Here is a 21,190-nt window from a genome sequence, read left to right on the forward strand (position 1 = left end):
AAAAAATATATGGGGGTTCCCGGACATGATAAGTGCTAAAAGATATATTTATACGTCTGATTACCAGAGTATACATGTATAAATGTATACATTACTTTAAGTGCAATTTACATATTAATATGTGATTAAAAAATATGTTGTTTAACCCTAAAAACATGAATATAAACAATTTATATTTGACAGCTATATTTAAATTGCAAATTGTGATTATAAAAAATTAATTTTCCCTAACTATATCTACTACTTTAGATAAACATTTCGTATTTTGTAGCCCATAAAAGTGGCACACAATAATACATTTTAGTTGCAAAGATTTTTTATTTATTTTATTTTTCTTGAGTGTGGCTAATGTTTGTCTGGGAAAATGTGTTCGCATGTGAAATTTCAGCGGCGCATTCTTGAAAACATCTTGATGTTGATAACCGTAATAAAGCCAAATGAGATTGCATAACGTGATTACAGAAAGGCAAAGGAAAATGCAAGCGCAGCATAGCGGAGCAATGAAAAAACAACTGACACAACATACTTGAATAATCAGCATATAATACGCGATATAGCGACATGTTCATTATACGTCGGGATTCGGTGCGGTTGCATTGAAACAAAGGAGATATATATATGTATGTAATGTATAAGCACAACATGCCTAATGACACCAGCTGACTGAGAAAGTTGCACAAAAATGCAGCCCAGCACGGGGAAATGCGAAGCGCAGAGGCGGGCGGTGTCATAAAACTTCAATAAATTTTCAAAAATTTATGAATTTCTTTTTTGACGCACGCCACATCTGTGTGGGCAGAAGATTCGAGTGAAAATAAACGGAGAAATGGACTGAACGAGTGAGAACGTACAGTCTCTTTTCGACTCACTTATCAGCTTCTTTTTTTTGACTTAATGAACTAATTAACGGAATGTACACAACACATTAGCGATTTAAGTGCGGTAATTATTAATAACAATAGCTTGTTTAAGGGAATGTTTCCTGTCCATTAAATTGGCATTTTCAGTTACAACTGCAAATGGTCGGATAGTGGATGGAAGTAGGTTTCGTTTGAATAATAAGTATAACTACACTTTTGCATTACATAAGTAAGTTAGTTAGGTTTTAGCCCAAACTCCAACGTGTCTTTGGTTTTAACACCATCCTTGAATACATACGTGCAGATATCCCTTGAGGCGCGATCGTAGATCCTTGAGGAAAACCATGTTCATGGTCAATGCCATAGTACGGGTTTCTACTATTTGCTTAGTTTATCTCACACAAACGGCATTGAATGTGATATTCGTACACCGAACGTTACACATTGGCAGTATATTTAAAGTTAATTTCTTTCTTTTCGTTAGCTCACTATAGAAATATGCGAAAATTTGTATACTCATTTTCCAAAAGAAAAATTACACAACGCAAAAAGTGTATCGCTGTGGGAAAGCTGGCCAAATATTTGTCACAATAAAAAGCACCAGGCACCCACCTCTCCACGTCTACGGACTCATCATATATACACACTTATATGTATGTATGTACATATATATAGGGATCGGACACATCGAGTATCTATCGAATATAAAAAGCGACGATGTCAAGGCGCTGCCAAGTCGCAAACTGCAATGCTAGGAAGGAAAAACGCTCCGCTCTGGTGGCGGAAAAGCGATTAGAAAGCTTTTCGATTTGCGCACATAATTTCGGAAAAAATAAAATAGGAAAATAACGAAATTCGCATTTGAAATTGGCATGCGAATGCAAAAGGGAAGCGAGTGCAGACAGATACTGACACGTGTGCGCTCTATGTATCCATGAGATACATTATGTGGAATTTTTATCTATCGGAAAACTTCTACAAATTTCGCTCAAAACAAACACAAAAACACATTTTCCATTTACCTGCAACGAGAAGAAATGAGAAAAACATTTATTAGTATATCAAGTCGGAGTAAATTCAGTTAACTAATGATAATGATGATGGACCACTTTGATTCGGCCCGCGGCAATTCATAAATTGATAATTGGCGCCCGCTTTGAAGTCGAACTGCTCGACTGGGGAGGGGATGAAGAGGTCGACCCGGCGACCAATGACCAGTGGTCAACAATGAAACTTACGATTTCTAATCGGTCGTTTGCCTCCGAAAAAATATAAAAATATCATAACATACAGAAAAGCGAACCGAGCCTGCTATTTAAGCTCCAGCAGAGCAGCAAGGGGATTCGGCGGGGCAGGCAGGAAACAGCGAAGCGTTTGCCGCACGCACATGAAATCAAACCGAAAACAAGGTCGCCAGCCATATAAACTCCACGGGCACACATCAACATAAACATATGTCTGTACTATATGTATATCAACCCATAGCGTACCCTTGGCCGATCCGATGCTTTTTCACTTGATCGGCCCACGCACGTCCACAAAACACATGTGTGCACACGGGGGGATATATTTGCCATTATTTTTATTTTTATTTTTGTGGTTCAAACGAGCGATTTAATTTTCGCACTCTACATGGGAAAGGTACATAAAGGGGAGGTTATGGAGATGGAGAATTGCAAATGCTCTGCACATATGACTGGAAATGACAGTTTCTAGTATTCATTTATTTCCTTACTTTCATTTACATATCTAGCCAATTTTAAGACTTTGATAAATTATTACTTGGACTTACAATAAGTACGCAAAATAAAAAGTACCAATGTACCAAAGCTACCAACATTCATTCATCATTAGGAAAAGTATTTGTTTTTAAAGAAGATTCATTTTTACAAAGTCAAAAGATACAAAATCGATACATGTAAAAATATTTAATTACTTTAAGATCGATTCACTTTTCATATTCATGTTACCCGCTTCCGCAAAGTAAGGTGCCGAAAAAAATCAAATTACTTGACCATTTATGAGCAGAAGACTGCTTAACAATTTGAACAGGTAGAAACTGGCTTTGTTATTATTACTACTACTACTTTGTATATTTTGGACAAACGCCTAAACAAACTGAATTCGGTTTTGGTGTGAGATTTTGCATTACAAAACCGCAATGACAGGGGAGAACTGAATTGGAAATGCGATTTTCCCGAGTGTCAACTATAAATTTTCCAAAAACGCTTAAAGGCAATCACAACTTATTATGGCAAATGCATGTGCCGGTGTTAATGAATTTGTTTAGTTTAGTTGACAACTGAAGCTGTCAACGCTTCTTATTTCGTATTTATATTTTTTTAATTCGTAATTCGAGTTCGACCCAATATGGAAAATGGTTAAAGGGGGTACAGGGGGGTTTTGACCCAGTCGCATGGCATTAAGGCAAAGCCAAAGCCATAGAAAGGCATCGACGACTGTGACAACAATACTAAAAACAACGAAAATTTTCATTTTTCTTCAACGCTTCTTTTCTTAACGATTTTTGCTTATTCAGCACATGCAACAAGTGAATTGGGGTTAAGCCTCAGTAGCGTAAGTACCGTAAATAAAAAAAAAAAAAAACAAGCGAAAGAGACTCGGCAATAAAGAGAGGGTGAAAGAGGAGGCGCAAGGTGGCCGCAACGAAATTGTGGCAAAATTAGAACAAAATGTTGGCCCGCTTGAAACCGAAAATCGATTTTCGACTGGTCTCGAATTTTAATTGATTGTCACTTGGATTTTCACTTTTTACGAAGCGATTGGCAGCCAAACGAAATATAAAAGTAAAAGAGAAATGGAATTTCACCCAAGCGCCGTTTGGTGTATCTGAATCTGTGAGTATCGGAGTATCTGTATCTGTGTCTTTTATCTTTCGCCTTTTGTCTTAATTATTAACTAGAAATCCGCTGAAGCCGACGAAGAAGCCGTAAAATAAATGGTCCAAATCGCGTAGATTCGTTTAGCAACTTACACTCAGCTCGAAATCGGCTAATCCCATTTTGGTAAGGTGTCTTTAAGTTTATCTGCCGGATTTGTATCTGTTTTGCACTCGCGTTGCGTGGGCGTGCCTCTCGAAATTAAGGACATTGACATGGCCAAAACGCATTTATCCGTGCGTCATCCGTCGAAAAACATATATCTCTGCACACCCGTACGAGGAATAAACGCGAAAATCACCAGGCACAAAGGCTTCGTCTTCGCCTTCCCAATTTATGCAATTCGCTTCTGCAGCACGCCGCTACTTTCACACACAAACAATAACAAACGAACCATTCGAGCAGGCTGAAACATCGAGCGACGCCACAACGAACCACAACACAACCGGCTTACTCAAAGTCCGCGAGCGAACTGAAGAAAAGCACACAGACCCAAAGCCCGCAGCTCCAAGCCGAGAGAGCGAAACGTTGGTGGGAGAGTGTAAGAAAGTCTTGAAAAGTGGGAGAGCACTGCATGCACCATCGGCAAGGGGAAGATACTCATATGTACATACATGACTTAAGATCGGCTTAAGTAGCTAGAAAGAATACTTTAGTTGAGGGGGTTATGTTCCATACTCCATTCCAAAAAAAAAAACCTACATTTCAGGAACAATAAAGCTTAAGAATAGGGATCCTCAGTATTTATGTGGTATTCCAGGGTACGTGGAAGTTATTGATTCTATTTAAGTAAATTTATAAATTGCAATCAGACGCATTTTCAAGGTGAAAAACAAGAAATTCAATAAAAGAAAAACAAGTTTCTGTCAGTGTAGTTCAATGAAGTGATGCTCCGGAAAGAGTAAGACTAAAGTAGAGAGAGATAGAGCACAGAAGAGAGTGTGCGGCTGAATAACTGCAACTCAAGTTTGTTAATTGGCTCCGCTCAGATTCTTTTCAGTTTTCCTCTTGGCTCTATTCCCCCAACACCTCTTTCTTTTCACAACACTCCCATTGTACCAGTTCTGGGAATTGTACAGCTATGTTTGATTAACATTTGAGACTCAAGAATAAGCTCGCGGCATCTCACCGATATTTCGACTATTATGAAACTGTCACACATTTCAGCTGGCCACGACTTTGTTTAAGCCAGAAGATAAGCCAAGTGTCGTCATTTGCATAAGCCTCAAAATAGCTGGAAAATGGAAAAATGGGCGAGAGAGCAAGTGAGGGAAATTCCATGGCTCAGCGTGGCGCCGCTTCAATTAGAAGAATTCTTGGCCCAAGGCTTTCTCCGCTCTAGAGAAATTCTTTCACCCAAGGCTACATTTTTCTAGAACAAACCATTAAAAACGGGATCTTTATTAACTTTATTTGCCAGTTGCTATGCATAGTTGTTTGTCTAAAATTAATTTTTAAAAATCGCTCAGTAGTCGCAGAAAATTTATTTTAGTGTTATATTGATTACTTTACCCATAGTTTCATATAAATAATTGCAAGTTCCTCCACCTGAATTGAATTGAAGGCCTTCAACCCTTTGCAAAACAAAAGTGAAGAAGCCCCGCAAACGAGTGACTAATTAGATATCCATACCCAGGGCGGTTCCCTTCTTTCAGCCCACTCCGCCAACCTTTTCGGCGGCCCTGACTCACCCGCCTGACCTATTCAATGACTTTATTAAAGGGTTTTCGAATCGATACGTGTGGGCCGTTGTGGGGTTGTATGTTTGCCGACACTATGCGCGTTGGGAAAACGGAAATTGCTGGCAAAACCCGAAACCGGATGTCGGATGTGCAGCCAAAATGAAAAAAGGCAAGCCAAAAAAGAAAATGTGGCCAATGCCAAGTGCAGCGACTGATAAGAGTCTCGCTCGCTCGCTAGCTCGGAAAAGCGAAACCGAAATGCGGCAATCGAACCACAAAGCGTCGAATGCGTCATGCCAGTCGCCCAGCCCACGTCGATCCAAGATCTCAGAGGTTGACAAACCCAAGTAACAAAACGCCGAACACCGAACACTGAATCAAAACTCTATAAACACTGCCACGCACTCGCTTCGAAAACAGCGCCCAAAAAGTTGCCCAGCCAACAAGACAAGTCAGCCAGTTTCGTCATAATTACACGCCCCTCTTCCAACTCCTTTTCTTTAAAGCCAAAAAAAAACAAAAAAGGAAAAGTGTCCAAAGCCATAAGAAGGCGAAGTACTCTGTGTACCCTATGTACGCTAGATTTTATCACATTTTACAACACACATTCGTACTACCGCTGAGATTCTTAAATTAATTTCTCCTATGGCTATGCGTTTCTTACTATTATTTAAACCGAAATCGGTATAATCTTTCCGAAACATCAAAAACTTACTTAAGACTGGAAAACATTATTATCAAAAAGTTGCATAAACGACGAAATCTTTTTGTTTAGATCTTAAATGAAATGGAAATGGATTGGATATTTCGGGAAAGTTCGCCGCGTTCAGCCGGAAAATGAGTGCCTGTCAATTATGTCATTAAAAAGGGAAACGGAGCCAAGAACAATGCCAAAACGAATGCTCTTACCGCATGGCAAACGAAAGCCGAGTTAAGATCTGAATGGATATGCAGATTGTCGGAGGTCTTAGCCACGGCTGTTGCAGATGTACATATCTGCAGACGTAGATGTCTCTGAAAATGTATCTGTAGGATGGTGCTTTTCGGGCCGTGTGATTGCTTGGGCGCTGTCACGTAACGAAAGGGAAAACTCTGGCTGTCGCCTGGCTTTAACTTTGGCTATAGCTTTAACTTGGCTCTGTGTCTGAGTTTTGCTGTCGCATCGATGCGGCTGTGGGAAGACATCGTTGTCGTCTGCAGCAACATGCAGTAACAAGTACAACAATAACAGGAAAGGTACAGTAAAGCCTCTCGCACACGAATGATACAACACATTGGAGGCGCAGTTAATAAACTACAATGTTAGCCAAAGGATGTTATTTAATATTCAAAATCACTACGCACTGATTCAATGTATTTCAGATACTTAAAGCTTCTTTCAACTACGTTCTCGGTAATTAACAACAAAGAAGTTGGACTGTATGTTGCCACAATGACAGCCCAGCGGCAACAATGGCTGCCAAGAAGAATCGTTTATGGCCAGAAGGGCAGGGAAAAGAGGGAAAAACAGGGAAAAGGGCCCACAGTGTCGGCCGACGTCAAAGAGGAAGGCGCCCTTTCCGCTGAAAAGTTCCGACTGGCTGGCTTAAAGACATCATGCGAAGGGTGTCGACTCTCATTTGCATCTTCTTATACAGCCAGTTAAAAGAACAAACCAGCCCCAGTTGAAAGCCTCTTATCCCCGAAATCCCAGGCAACCCAATTATTATGCCATGTTTTCGCTACAGTTGAAAATGATAAAGCATGTGCACTATTACAGTTACTTTTCGGTGGGAAAACTGATGTGTCGAAGAGCATTCGATGGAAAACATGGGTAGGGAGGCGCACAGCAGCAACGGCTCCAACTAATTGCATTAAGAGCTGAAAGGTGCAACTGCAACTACTGCACCGATAAAAACAAAAATCAGAGCCATTCCCACAGAATCGGCGAGGCATTAGCTGAGCTCACGTAATGTGATTAACATGGATTCCCCGCACAAACACCACCATGCGAATGGCAGATGAGATGTATTAGTGCGGCACCTATCGCTGCGATTAGAACTATCGGCACAAAGTGGAAAACTCTCAGAACTCAAACCACAACTTTTCTTTAAAGTATAAAGAGAATGACTAGCTCTAGTGAAATTGAAAGAATTTCCAGACACTGTCAATACTGAAATCATTTGTATGTTATCCTTAAATAAGGGATTCCAAATTATAGAGTTATTTACGCAAAAACAATGTATGCAGTTAGTTAAAACAAACTTAATGGTTTCTAAGTATTTTTTTTTGTCTAACTATAATATTTATTTTTAACCAAACAACAGAAATGTAAGTGCTTAGAATTAGCGTAAAACGGCTAATATTTCGCAAAGCTTACTTATTACCATCACTTGAACCATATTTCCCGATTGACTAAAAATTTTTTACTCTTCTCTAAAATGGGAAGCTTTTTCGCATTGTTTGTTGTTCGTGTGGCGCGTTGTTGTTTCTCTTGTTGTTGCTGCTGCTGCTGCATTCAATCAACGAACAACGGCATTTTTAGAGCAGCGCCTAAGGCACTGGCTTCGACGTCAAACGCGGCGGTCAACAACACTTGCAGCGATCGAAAAAAAATGGTTTAGTAAACAGCAAACAACAGCAACAACGACGTTTGTTTGAGGAAGCCAGCTTAGAGTGGAAAAATTGGCAGAGAGCGGCTCTCAAACGTGGAGAGTGCGCGAGATGAGAAGAGGGACGGAGCATCGCAGGTGTTTGCCAAACAATTGTAGTAGAGCCCTGGCACGCTTTTCTTCCCTCTCTTCTTCCTCTCTTTCTCACTGCACCATGGTCTCAGCACTGAGAAAAATGCCATATAGGGTAGTACTTTTGTTGACAGGGAATATAATCACAAAGATGATAATTGAATTTGTAAAATTGAAGTTTAATAAAAGATTAATTAATGGCATGTTTAAAATAAAGTAAATTAGATTTATTTCATTTTAAATTAGTAAGTAAGCTGCAAGTTAAAAACTTCTCACACTATTCCAGCACGAGAATTTATATCAAATAGCCCCCAGTTACGCTCAGTGCATCTGTCAACCCTACCTCTATTTCTTTCTCACTCACATATGCACAAGTGGCATGTCTCTGTTATGCTATTAACATGCTGTTAATTTGATTGAAAAATGCTTTATGGCAATAGCCGCAGTTGCAGTCGTTGTGGCGGCCCAGCTTTTGTTTTTGTTTGCCATTTGTTCGTTTTTGGTCGAGTGAAAGTGAAAATTACGAAAATTATACAGAAATCAATGTTACCGCAGCAGACGTCGCAGGCGAGGAAAATTGGATGGAAATGGACGGTCAGCAGCGGCTGCAGAGACACCAAAAAAATCAGATAAACGAGCAAACAAACAACAATACCCAGCTGTTTGACGGCTGCACGTGCAGCGTTTGGCTGTGTTGCCAAAGAAATTGCAATTGCAACTGCAATTCGAAACGGAGTGTGGCAAGTTCAAGACGCTGGCCTAAGGTGCACCACATTCCAGGTGTCAGGCGAGACGAGTTCTACTTCTGCAACTAGTTTCTGTGTTTGTTGTGGATCTTGGTTCTCTTGGTTACCACTCCTGCCACACTTCACCCCCTTCACCACCTATTGGGGCACATCATTTGCAACCCAAAAGAGCGGAGCAACACAGGCTGGCTAACTAACGTTGTCCCAATTTCGAGAACACACTGTAATTGGGGACACCTGCATGCGCCGAATTCGAGTTTTCCGCTTTTCGAGTTCAAGGCGAAAACCCGTTCGCCAAGCAAAATCCAGGCGAAAGAATTGCGCCAAAAGTGAGGCACCTCGAAATGGGGCACATGCATAGTTCGGTCTGGCAATCGCAATTCCTAGAATACTTTATGGTTAAAACTATCATTTGAGTGACTACATATCTAAGATCTGAACTTTCAAAAGGTCAAAACACACCTAATCGCTAATCACTTCGGAGGTGATTAACTTACGATAGGATAGATTATGATTCATTTGGGCTGGTCAATAACTTATGTTCATCAGCCAGCGGCATAAACCGATTCTAATAGATTACAAAGGCAATATTGCAGTGTCCTAGCTCCTCACCTGTTGCTTTTGGCACCAATCCAATCGGCCCCACACCCACAATCTCATTTTGATCCGGGGAAAAGGAACAAAGCAGCAGCTGTAGCTGTTGTAGCTGCGGCACAAAGTCAGCGCAATAATTTGCGCAATTGAACTCATCAATTGCAGCAATTAAATGTGCCCACGGCGCGGGAGGAAGTGGAAGGGGTGTTGGTTGAACAGGCAATAACGAGCTATGAATTAACTTAGTCAAATGCAGAGGGGCAGCAGGCAAATGGGTGTGATATAACGCCAGCGAACAACAACACAAACAAAAGGCCAGCGATAGGCAGCAAGTTAATTAAATGATTTTCAATGCCCGTCGACCCCGCGGTACGAAAAGCACTTTCTTTTGCCTCTCGGGAAAAATCGAAGAGGGAAAACTAATGGTAATAAAGTTTCCGTTTGAACGCTTGACTAGCAGCGATGCATATATTTTGCAACATTTAATTGCTCAATTTATGTAAGCTGCTGGCAAAGCAAAGCAGCTCCGAGGGTCGAATTGATAACGAAACATGAGCACAACAACTGGCTGCACCAATGAAATATAAACAATATAATCTGCGGAGCTTCGCCAGAGTAAGGGAAATTTGTTTGTTTGCTGGGTGGAGGAGGGTGGTGATAGTGGAAGCTCAAGTCTAAGTCGCATCATCGCTCAAACGCTCAAATAAAACTTTTTGCGCAGCCGGAATCTACAGACATGTACGAATCACGACTAGTCGCAGTATGATAAGCTTATCAGCAGCCTCCATCTGTCTGCCCCACGCCAACCTAATAGATACTAATTGAATTTAATTAAATGCATCCCATCCAATCACAGGGTTGAGGAAAACTCGTGCAAAACAAATGTGTGCGGAAACACAGCGAGGAATCCGAGGAAAATTGAAGCTGTAAACAAACAAGACGGCGACCGAGTGGCAATTTAATTAAAGAAATTCACTGCACTAACTATCTGCCTGCATCGTCATGAGAAATGTTCCTATTTTAATCGAATAAATTGAGAAATACGGAATAAGTTACAAAAATATACATTATGTGTACAACTCATTCCAGAGTGAGAATATTTCTTTGATTGATCGTGCAGAATGTTTTCATAATTACTCATCAAAAAATCATCTTATTTTCACAAATTACGTAGCAAAAACATTTAGCCTTAGCTAAATCCCTAATAAAGCCTGTCATTCTTACATTCCTAGGCTACTTATTTCACATTAATGAATATGGAGAACACGATTTATTTCAATGTTGTGGTTTCACTTCGATTCGGAGTCAGTAAGACTATCTTTTGCACACCCATTTGTGAGTGAAAAAATAAACCTTTAATTGGTATACTTGGTGGAATTATCTTGCAGTCGCAGCCACTTTGCGGGATGCAGTCGGAGCCAAAGGTAAACAACGGGCCAGGGACAACAAGCTGCAGAACTCCTCGCTCGCCCCTCGCTTCCCCGTTGGTGTGGCCCTTTGTTTGTTCTGACAGCCTGTCAGTGGCCAAGATGTGGCCACACAATGACGCAGGAGATGGCCAGGAGGGGTGATGTCGAGGCAGTGGGGCAGGGACACGTGACACTTGATGGTCCGACCGCCATTCCCCATACCAATTGTTTGCCCAACATTCCGCTAGCATGCAAGCAAGTGTGTTTGTCGAGGCCTTTTGCCCATTGCAAATTTGTTAAACAAATCAACAAGGCTTAAACCCAAGCTCAAAACACTTAAGAGCCAGCAAGCACACTTTAAATGGAATAAAGTTCATCGCAGCATAACATATGTAATTTGTGCATTCTTTAAATTTTGAAAATAAAGCCCAACTTCTTAATGTATACAATTCAATGGTAAATCGATTATTCAGGAAAATTTCCCAGTTGAATCAAATACTCCGGCATTTTCTAGGCTTTCCTTTGCCATCAGTGCCGTTTTCCATGCCAACTTGCTGACCCTGTTCCGCCGAGCAGCTTTAGAACAACGCCAAGATGGCTCGAATCGAAACCGAAACCGGTTCTCGGCTTTCTGAAGTCTAAAAAGAGGCGAACCTGCGGGCAGATTACGTCTCCTCTGCAACTCGGTGCACCGCCTTAAATGGCAAAAGTATGTAAGTAGGAGCTGCCGCTGCTCCTCCTCCTGTGGGAATCTGGTTTTCTGGCTAAACACCGACCGAGTGTGACTATCCACTGGGCTTATATTATTCGGTGGGGTGCTGCACTTTCAATCCCATCCCACCCCATGCCATCTCGCAAAAATTCACCATTGAAAGTAGCTGCTGCGAGGTCTGGTGAATGGGGATTCATAAAATTAACTTAATGGGTCACTGCTGAATGATTTCTGACTCACTCACTACGTGATGGATGCTGTTCCCGATACCAAGAGCAGCATCTTCACAGAAGCTGCAATCAGAACTTATAAAGAGCGATACGCGAGTTCTGAGATAAGGCGGCGTCGCATCGACCAAAACAACTTGGCCGCCCGTTTCTATTTATAAACTGCACAGTTAAATACCCTGTAATCAACTGATTGCAGGGCAATCCACTAATTGCAAGCCGGCAGTAATTGCATTACACGGAAAAAAGTTGCCATTGAGATTTAATACCAAATGCAAAGGCTAAAACTATGAGAAAGCTTAAAGCAATATGCTTTACAAATGGATTGATATTTAAGTCGAACTTCTTTCGGTATTCGAATATTAATTGTACTTTTTTACACTGTAGGATTTTAAAACTCAAAAAATTTTAAAACCCATTTTAACTGTGATATTTTTCCTTTGCTGATTTTCTGCAATTTCCACTTACATTTGAGGCGTTCAAATTGCCCAGTAGGTATTAAAAATATCCATAAAATTGTTGACCGCTGAGTGTCTATTTATAGCCTGTGGGACACGCACTTAAGCCAATTGCCACTTGGCGCACTGGATGTGAATTTGAATGTGGAACGCGATTTGTGCACGCCACCTAACGAAAGTGATGTCATTTGCAGCCAATTGTTGCTGTTCTCATTGGCACGGTTATTATTCCTGGTCGATGGGGGCTACTGAAGAGCTCCGGGTATGATGACCCACAAGTGGTTTCCGTCAGCTGGAGCGGAAATCACCGGTGCGCAACAGGTGTGTCAGCAAGGAGAGCACTCATACCCAGACAAGAAATGCCTCACAGCGAAAACGAGTTCTATGTTTAAATGTCTTCGATAAGCCGCAACCCAAATTAACAGTCCAGCTAACTTTGCAACGAAAATATTTATTCGATCGTGATTCTAAGGGGTTTCAATCAATGCTAATTCGAGTTAAGAAAAAACAAACATAGTCTTTGGTCAGTGCAGTACAAAACTTATATTATTATTATTCTATATTAAATTGTGGAGGTGTTTACATAGACAATTGATTCATTCGTGATTACACCCTTTCTTGTAATGCAATTTAAGAACATTTGGTGCTTAGAAGAGTTGAAAGAAAACATATGGAAGTATTTAATTAGGTGAAGTTGGACTTTTTTTGCGTAGGAATGTTTAAAATACCACGGCAAAATCCACGAAAGAGGTGGAAAAAGAGACAAGGGGGTTTGTGGAGGGGCCACTAGCTGATAGGGAAAATGTTAAGCAACCGATTTGACCGGCAGACGCTCACTCCCACACACTGACGCATGCACACGCACGCACACTCACCTGATAATACGAATCCGACATGGTTTATTTGGTGCGCCGCTTTGAATCACTCGATGCCGTAGCTTCTTGTTGTTGTATTTAGTTGTTGGTTATTATTAATATGGTTCTTGTTGTTGCGTGTATCTTTTTGGGTGTCAGTATTTTGCTTTTGGCTTTTATTGGCGCCGCACACAAGCACAAGCACGCGTCGCGTTTTTGTTTACTTTCCTTTGGCTTTCGGAATTGTTTAGCACTTTAACACCTGATGCCGAACAGTATTTTCTTTATCTCTTTTTATCGAATGCGCTCTCATTTGATTTCCTGCGGTCGAAAAAGCAACAAGCTGAATAGAATTATGTTGTTTTTGGGCAGGGCAACACACAAACACACACGCACGGCAAACAACAAACACACCAACAAGTGGCAGCACCGAAAGGTAAAAGAGAGTGGGAGCGAGGGTGTGAGAGGCAAGGGAGAGAGTGGGACAGCGCATCTCATTGTTGCGAGCGAAACAAAGAGATGGGAACTTGCTCTTGTTCTTCTCCTTTAGGCTCTTTTCTCCCCACTTTTGCCCCTTTTTTCTGTTGCTAAATATTATGCATATTCCAGAGACAATGGCGTTCACCCATTGAAATTGCCCACAATTGAACGGTGCTTCTTTTTCTTTATTTTCTGTTCCGCTCTTGCAATTGGGTTTATAAATAAGCTTTCTAGCGAGTGCGAGGGGAAGGAGAGATGCAGCGCCAGTTGCGGCAAAATAGCGACTCGCGCAGCTAAAAAAAGGATGGGAAGCGAGGGGCAGACGAAATACCGGTTGCCGTTTAAATGGCCACATCCGCATTTATATGCACCTTGAATTAATGGCACGGCCAAGATTGTTTAAACTAAATTTTTCTCCACTCACACACACACACATACACGGACATTGGGTTTAACAATAATCTCGGCATCTTCTTCATCTTTTTATCTTTTGTACGAATCTCAGGCTATCTCGCTCGCACACACACACACTCATTCGGCTCAGATCGAAAAATTCTTATGCTGTTGCTGCGTTGTCTTCTCTCTTTTCTCTCGGTGTGTGGTTGTTGTTGCTCTGCCCTGCATCGTTCTCTCCAAATTTTACTCCGAATCTATCAATCGAATTAGGTATCACGCACTCTTATTTTCAAATCATAACGCCGATTGCATCCAATAAATAAACACTGTATTTATTTGTGTTTTTGTGATCTAAAACGCAAAAGTACAACCCAACACACGGATGTTCGAGTTACAGCCAGTGTGACCGCGACAGAGTGAGAACAATATGCGGAATAGGTCTTAAATATACCAAGAAAATACCATTGAACACTTTCGGATAAGATTTGCACATTTGGGGTATTCCTAAATTTTACGGCAAACAAATTTATTTATTTATTTATTTTTTCACGTATTATTTGTTGTTTATTCTGAAATATAGTGCCCACGTAAGAAAGGAAAATAATGTTGACTGTTGTACGGGAATTAAAAAAAAAACAAAAGAAGGCTTCTTAGTATTTAAACCCTTGTAACGATAATGGGATGTTTAAAAATAAATGTTTATTTCGAAATTAAAGACTAAACGGCTGGCTTCTTCGGCAGCGATCCAAAGGCGGAAATGACAGTGCCCTTGGTGCCCGTAACAGTGGTGGTTAGTGCTGGAAGAGTGGTCTTAACAACGGTTGACGAAGGTGCCGGCTGATCCCACTTGGATTTGCTGCAGGATGAAGTCGAATTAACAAGTGAATTCAATAAATACAGAAGATTAAATGCATGCTTACCGCTTTTTAGCCTCCTCCTCGACTTTCCGGGCCAACGCAGTGGCCTGCTCCACCTTGTCCATGTCCTTGCGATCCTTTTGCCGCTTCACCATCTCCGTTTTCTGGACCGCCGCCAAGGACTCGTAGTAGGACTCCTCGCCCCACTGCAAAGGATCATAGATCTCGGGCGGATAGTTGGTACCGAACTCGTTGATGTCGCAAAAGCTTATTAATTTGTCATAGATGCTGGGATTGCGAAATTCCTTGCGATCCTGTATGACGCGATTCATGTCCATATTGGTCTGGCTCATCTTTGTGTACATTTTAGTGATTTTGGCCACTAATTCGGCGGACGGTTTCCCCTTTGGCTCGGGTGGCAGCTGAAACTTATACTTGGCGTACTTGGCATCCTTTTCGTAGCTCTCAGCCGTTCGTTCCTCGACCGGGAAACATGCAGGCTCCTCGTCCACCTCCATGGGCGCGTCCCCATCCTTGGAACCACTACCAGCACTGCTTTTATCCTTGGCTTTGGGACTGTCTTCGCTCTGGGAATTGGAACTGTTGCTCTCGTCGCCACTGCTGGACTCCTCTTCGCTGGAGGACACTGCGGCGTGGTCTTCGTCCTCGTCGGAAATCAGTGTGTCATCCTGGTAGCTCACCAGTCGGCGCACCTTCTTGGCCCGCTTCTTTTTCTTTTCCTTGGATCGCTTGTTTTCTTCGTCCTGTTTGGTGGGCGTCGGCGTGGGTCGCTTGGGCGGTATGATAACCTGGGTATTGGGAAAGGCATTTAGTGACATTTCTAGATTTCGACTAAAACTAAGGTGATACCAGGGACGCCGTGGAGTTTTGGGAATCCGGACTAGCATCGCCCTCGTTCTCGGAATCCGTGTACTGGGCGGTCAAGCTGGCCAGGGCAGCCATTTAATTGGATGTATTTAGATGACCACGACTGATTATATTAAGATATTGTTTTTAATTTGTCGAAAACAAAACTGTTTTCTTTTTCTATAGCATATGAACCAGGGCTTCAGTAGATATTATTTGGTATTTTTGGGGTAAAGTGCGATATATCAAAAAAATTTTGCCGTTTCAAACATTTAGTAGCTATGTTTGATATTGATAGCGTTAAATGATACTAAACGAAATAAATAAATAAAAATAAATAAAAAATATATATATATTATAAAATAAATAAAATTAATATAGAAGATATTTCATTTGTTCATTTAGGTCTTAAGTATTTTCCAAACATATGTTTACTTTTCGCGCACCTGGCCACATTCAATTGTTTAAGATGAGCTCGACGCAGGAAAAACCGGAGGAGCTGGACAGGATCCAGAAGAGGGTCAACAAGATCCTGGAGGCGCGCCTGGAGGCGGACAAGGTCAGTGCCCAATGTACCCAATCTTGGCCAATAGCGAATAACCCCGCTACTGTTCCAGGACACATTGGACGCTCTGAGTGGTCTGTCTACTTTCTTCACGGAGAATACCCTGCAGAATCGCAGGAATCTGCGTAGTCAGATCGAACAGCGCTCCGTGGGCATCAACGAGAACTTTCTCAAGGCCTTCCGCCAGGTGAAGCTGTCGCTGGATGCCGTGTGCGAAGATCTGGACACGATGGCCACGTCAGTGGAGACGATGAAATCTGATCTGGAGACCTCAAAGGCGCTCACCAAGGATCTCATCAAGCAGACCAACACCATGCAGCGGGAGAGGGACCGCTTAGAGGTGCATAAACAGATTGCGCAAGCTTTCCTTGCCCGTTTTCAGCTAAGCGGAGCCGAGCACCAGTTACTATATGGCGCTGCCAAGGATGCACCCATTGTGGCGGACTTCTTTCGCGTATTGGACAGAGTACAAAGCATTCATGCTGACTGCCGGCTGCTGATGCAGTGTGGCTACCAAACAGCTGCCATCGACATCATGGAGGAGATGACACTGCATCAGGAGGGCGCTCTGGAAAGGCTCTACCGATGGACACAGAACCACTGTCGCAGTTTAGAAAACAACGAGATAGGCCCGCTGATTGTGGAAGCCATGAGCCGGCTGCAGGACCGTCCTGTGCTATTCAAGTGATTGATTTTGTGGAATTTTCTGTAGCATTTGTAAAAGAAGTGCCTTTGCAGATACGTTATTGATGAGTACGCGATTGCGAGGAGAGCTGTTTTGGTGCGTCAGTTCATTGAGGCCTTGACGGAAGGGGGTCCTGGAGGGAACCCGAAGCCCATTGAGTTGCATGCCCACGATCCGAAGAGATATATTGGCGATATGTTTGCGTGGCTGCATCAGAGCATTCCCACCGAAAAGGAGAACTTATCGTTGCTGTTCAAAAAGTGCGATAAGCAGGGTAAGAAAAGAAAATGCATCCTTTAAGGCACTAAAATAATGCTCTTCGGTTTGCAATAGATATTTCCGACCAGCTGCAGAACGCTTTGGGCTACATAGCCGATGGAGTTTGTCATCCTCTCAAAGTGCGAGTGGAGACGATACTGCAGGCGGAGAAGGACACTATTGTGTTGTTTACCATTTCCAACCTGTTGCGCTTCTACCAGCAAATTATGCGCCAGGTGGTGCAGGGCGGCAGCCTGGAGGAGTGCCTGGTGGAGCTTCAGAAGAACAGTGAGCAGATCTACCTGGGCGCCTTGGCTGCCCAGGTGAGAAGTGTTTTGCAGCGCCCCTCTGGAGGATCGGGTCTAACCTTGGAACCGCCGCAAAGGGATCTTGTACCGCCGCCAAGCGTGGCACGTTTGCTTAATATGCTCAAAGAGATTCTTTCGGTGGCCACCATGGTCGATGGTCGGCAGGCAGACATAACAAAGATCGTGAGCTGCGTGATAGATCCGCTGCTGCAGTCCGTGCAAGAAAGTGCTGCCCATCTGCCCACCGTGGACATGGGTGTGTACCTTTTGAACTGTCTGCATCACATGCAAAGCTCGCTGGCTGTCTACGAATATATGGATGAGCGCGTGGAGCGGCTGCAGGCGCAGTCGGATGCCCAGTTGGACACACTGACCTCCGAACAGGCCTCATCTCTGGTGGCGAACCTCAATCTGGGTCCCATCTACGCCATTCTGCAGAGCAATCAATCCAAAATAGAAACAAACCTGCTAAAGATCTTCATGTCCAAGATGGACGCCTTTCTGGAACTACCCGATGTATTGCTCCTGCCGCAGGTGCAGCTCATCATGTCCAGCAGTCACCGGGCCGCCGTTCAGAAGCGCTCCTTCAACGTGATCGTGGCCATCTACAAGCAGATCTACGAGCGAGTCCATGATCCGGCCAACGGCTTCGAGCAGCCGGAGCAGCTGCTGCACAGAACGCCCGAGCAGGTGGCTCACATCCTCACCTCCACTTAGTGGATTGGCTATTCCAATTTCTATTGTGCATTACTATAATTTATAATTTATGTATACATTAATAAATATTTCTGTATTTCGATCTAAATAGTACAAAAAAGTGGAAAAATATAATGTTTATTCATGCAGTCCGTGGGAACGCTTATTGTTATTGTGGTAAAATAAAAAACCAATCGTATATCTGATGCGGACAAGAATAAGTTCCAATGCCTTCATACTCGGCTAGCTTAAGCTAAGACTAAACTAGTGACCTAGGTCATCGTGACAGTGGCCTTTTGGAAAAGTTCTAGAGTGAGGGCGGAAAAGAATACGGGAAAGTTGCTGGCTGCCAGCTGTTGATCAATCGGCGGATTGAATGTGTGCGAATATGGCGACTCCAGCAGCGCCAAACAGTTCGATTCGTTAAGGCTGATGTCCAGATAGTCATCCGGTCCCTCTGCAAACATGCTCGATATGCTGCAAGAGAAATATTAAATGTTAGCAACTGAAAGGGAGGATCTATGTAATCGGTACCCACCGATAGTTGCTGTTGGCACCAATGCGATCGATTCTATAGCCCAGCAGCATGTAGCACACATCGCGAAACTCCTCTCTGGCCGCCTTGAAGCAATCCTTCATCTTGCGCATCTTGCCATTGGCGGACTCCAATTCGGCTCGAAGTTGATTGAACTCCTTAAAGTTCAGTGTCATGCCGCCCGTGCTGGTGGTTTCATTGAGCCTCTGCTCGTGATCGTCCTCCAACTTCTTGTTGCGCCGCTTGAGTCGCTCAATCTCCGCCTGCAGCTTCTCCATCATGTTCTTGCTGGACTCATAGGCTTCGGCAGCGGGATTTTCACTGAAGTGTACCACCTTGAAGTCCTTCATGTTGAAGTCGCCCCGCAGGCAGCGGTGCATCATCTCCATCTCCAGTTCCTCCTTGCGCCGACGCAGTCGATCGTTTTCCAGCCGCAGCGTATCCAGTTCCTTTTTGACGCTATCGTAGCCCTCTCCGGCGGGTTCGTTCATAAGCTCCTGCTGGCGCAAGGATTGAATTTCGCGTTCCAATGTGGCACACATGTCCTTGTATCCGGTTACGGTGCGTTCAAGCACCTCCATTCGGAAGCGCACCTGCATGTCCTGCGTCATGTCCGCCACACTGGCATTGCTCATGGTCATGTCCTTGTCGAAATTTTCCACCAGTTGTTTGTAGAAGTCGCGCTCCTTAGACACGGTGATTAGTTTGCGCTGCAGCCGCTCCTTGAAGTTCTTGTGGCGTTTCAATCCGATATTGAGATCCTCGATGTTCTTCAAGTAAATGGCGCACTTTTGCTCAAGATCTCGAACTGTGGTCTATAAAATGGAGTCAGATAAATTGGACTTGGAACACATTGGACAAGACCTACATTCAAATGCTTAGTATCCGAAGCCGATGATGTCTTCTCTGCCACGTGAATGACGTCTTCTTTTAGCAGTTGCTCAATGCGCGAGCGTAGGGCCATTGGGCTGACCAGAGTGTTGGCCAAGCAGTGATCCTGGGCCACCTTGACCCACTCCTTGAGTTCTTGCTCCACGTGAAGCAGTTTCACCTGCAGGGAAGCTGCTTCTGCCCGAGCACCTTCCTCCCGGTCCAGTCGCGTTTTGTAATCGTAGACCTGCTCCTCCAGAAGCAACTTATCGCCTATCAGAGTGTTTAAATGCTTGTTGTGGCTGCGCAGGTGCTCCACCTCAGCAAGCAAATCTGGAACACTGGCGAGGCGCTCCCGTGAGGTTTTGACCACCTCCTTCCAGTCGCTATACGACTGAATTTCGAACTCCAGCTCCTTGATGCGATCGTTGGCCACCTTCAAGCTTTGCGTTTGCTTCTCGTGACTGGCGCGCAGCTGCTCGAATCCGGAAACCTTTTCCTTCAACTCCTCATGGAGTTGACGTAGACGCTCCACTTCGTTGCGCGTAGACTGCAGCTCGAGATCGGCCCGCTGGGCTATGCGACGATATTCGCTCAGTTCGTTGTTGATGCACACCTGCACATCGCGGGCATCCTCCTTCTGCACGTACTTCTCCTTCTGCAACTTGATCGTGTATTCATCGAACTTTAGCCTAAGTTGGCTCAACTCGGTGGTGGCCCGACTAGCCTCATTCTTCAAGACCAGCTCCCGTTTCCGGAGCGCCTTAAGATCATCCTGCAGCTCCAAATACTTCTTGGTGGCGATGTCGCACTGCACCTTTAAAGCCGTGCTATTGTTCTCAGCCAGCAATATGGCCTCTTTGTGTTCCCGGTCCTTCTGTTCGATTTCGTTACGCAGCTTCATTACTATGGCCTTGGTTTGGATCAGCTCGGTCCGTAGTTTGCTGTTCTGCAAGGAACCCATGGAATCATTGGCGGACATATTGAGGGAAGAGGAGGTGGCGTTAAGACTGCGTTCCGGTGATTCCTGTTCAAGGCGTCGCTTATTGGGTGCTAGTAGAGCAGTTACTTGTTAGTTTCTACGTTTGCGCCTGTAAATAAGCACTAAATAAAACTTACAAGGTCCTAAATCGAAGGAGGCGGAAAGCCGGTTGAAAAGTAGTTTCTTGGGTGCCGAATGGGTTATGCTGTCGTTAAAGCGGTCCATCATATCATCTATGCTGCTACGTATGTCGTCCATTTTAAATTTTATGTGGGAGCCCGTAGTTAACGTTTCCAGTACAGATATTTATTTGTTTAATGCTGAAAATAAGTTGGTAAAATATTTAGCTTAGAGTGGCTGCAAATATTTAGACAAGAAATGCCAAGTATTGGTCATACTTTATTAGTATTAAAGCGGTCGATAACTTTGGGCTCGTATCCAAGATTGTCATCTATAATCAAATATACATATATTATTTTGGTAAATAATATCTTAAAAGGGACAGTTGTCCTAAGCAATTACTTTA

At 43.3% G+C, this 21,190-nt stretch overlaps 4 protein-coding genes and 1 long non-coding RNA gene across 9 annotated transcripts in view; 2 read left to right on the forward strand and 3 right to left on the reverse strand.

Moving 5' to 3' along the window:
- Nucleotides 1–14,449, reverse strand: part of LOC6608331 (serine/threonine-protein kinase N) — a 32,549-nt gene extending 18,100 nt beyond the window's left edge. The window contains exons 1-2 of one of the 5 annotated variants that reach the window (XM_032716784.1): nucleotides 14,323–14,449; nucleotides 13,187–13,486 (exon numbers count right to left, since the gene is read on the reverse strand). In XM_032716784.1, the coding sequence (XP_032572675.1) occupies nucleotides 13,187–13,207 (21 nt within the window). In that variant the 5' untranslated portion in view covers nucleotides 13,208–13,486; nucleotides 14,323–14,449. Of the gene's footprint in view, nucleotides 1–1,158; nucleotides 1,328–13,186; nucleotides 13,487–14,322 lie in introns of those variants that run through there. The other 4 variants (XM_032716783.1, XM_032716787.1, XM_032716793.1 and 1 more) reach the window with 4 other exon arrangements.
- On the forward strand, nucleotides 10,172–11,162 carry LOC116800656. The gene is made up of 2 exons (XR_004361544.1): nucleotides 10,172–10,243; nucleotides 10,362–11,162. It is a non-coding gene; the product is annotated as an uncharacterized LOC116800656 (long non-coding RNA).
- Nucleotides 14,450–14,715: 266 nt separating the features above from the next.
- Nucleotides 14,716–15,966, reverse strand: LOC6608332 (SAP30-binding protein). Its single transcript, XM_002033033.2, has 3 exons — nucleotides 15,769–15,966; nucleotides 14,962–15,707; nucleotides 14,716–14,897 (listed from the first exon to the last, which is right to left on the reverse strand). Exons 1-3 carry the CDS (start codon nucleotides 15,859–15,861, stop codon nucleotides 14,759–14,761), a joined length of 978 nt encoding a protein of 325 aa, XP_002033069.1. The 5' UTR covers nucleotides 15,862–15,966; the 3' UTR covers nucleotides 14,716–14,758.
- Nucleotides 15,967–16,213: 247 nt separating this feature from the next.
- LOC6608333 (conserved oligomeric Golgi complex subunit 6) lies at nucleotides 16,214–18,426 on the forward strand. The gene is made up of 4 exons (XM_002033034.2): nucleotides 16,214–16,324; nucleotides 16,383–17,014; nucleotides 17,069–17,289; nucleotides 17,349–18,426. The coding sequence occupies exons 1-4, from the start codon at nucleotides 16,235–16,237 to the stop codon at nucleotides 18,296–18,298; spliced, it is 1,893 nt and encodes a 630-aa protein (XP_002033070.1). The 5' UTR covers nucleotides 16,214–16,234; the 3' UTR covers nucleotides 18,299–18,426.
- Nucleotides 18,396–21,028, reverse strand: LOC6608334 (mitotic spindle assembly checkpoint protein MAD1). Its single transcript, XM_002033035.2, has 4 exons — nucleotides 20,802–21,028; nucleotides 19,681–20,735; nucleotides 18,816–19,627; nucleotides 18,396–18,754 (listed from the first exon to the last, which is right to left on the reverse strand). The coding sequence occupies exons 1-4, from the start codon at nucleotides 20,920–20,922 to the stop codon at nucleotides 18,550–18,552; spliced, it is 2,193 nt and encodes a 730-aa protein (XP_002033071.1). The 5' UTR covers nucleotides 20,923–21,028; the 3' UTR covers nucleotides 18,396–18,549.
- Nucleotides 21,029–21,190: the final 162 nt, after the last annotated feature.

Source organism: Drosophila sechellia, chromosome 2R (genome assembly GCF_004382195.2).
Source record: "Drosophila sechellia strain sech25 chromosome 2R, ASM438219v1, whole genome shotgun sequence".
NCBI classification, from domain to species: Eukaryota; Metazoa; Arthropoda; class Insecta; order Diptera; family Drosophilidae; genus Drosophila; species Drosophila sechellia.

Coding starts and splice junctions, on each gene's coding strand:
- LOC6608333 (XM_002033034.2), top strand. CDS start 16,235: ATGAGCTCGACGCAGGAAAAACCGGAGGAGCTGGACAGGATCCAGAAG. Junction 16,325..16,382: donor CGCGCCTGGAGGCGGACAAG/GTCAGTGCCCAA, acceptor CTACTGTTCCAG/GACACATTGGACGCTCTGAG. Junction 17,290..17,348: donor CAAAAAGTGCGATAAGCAGG/GTAAGAAAAGAA, acceptor GGTTTGCAATAG/ATATTTCCGACCAGCTGCAG.
- LOC6608334 (XM_002033035.2), bottom strand. CDS start 20,922: ATGGACGACATACGTAGCAGCATAGATGATATGATGGACCGCTTTAAC. Junction 20,736..20,801: donor CTCCTTCGATTTAGGACCTT/GTAAGTTTTATT, acceptor CTGCTCTACTAG/CACCCAATAAGCGACGCCTT. Junction 18,755..18,815: donor GGTGCCAACAGCAACTATCG/GTGGGTACCGAT, acceptor TTTCTCTTGCAG/CATATCGAGCATGTTTGCAG.
- LOC6608332 (XM_002033033.2), bottom strand. CDS start 15,861: ATGGCTGCCCTGGCCAGCTTGACCGCCCAGTACACGGATTCCGAGAAC. Junction 15,708..15,768: donor AAAACTCCACGGCGTCCCTG/GTATCACCTTAG, acceptor CCCAATACCCAG/GTTATCATACCGCCCAAGCG. Junction 14,898..14,961: donor GAGGAGGAGGCTAAAAAGCG/GTAAGCATGCAT, acceptor TTCATCCTGCAG/CAAATCCAAGTGGGATCAGC.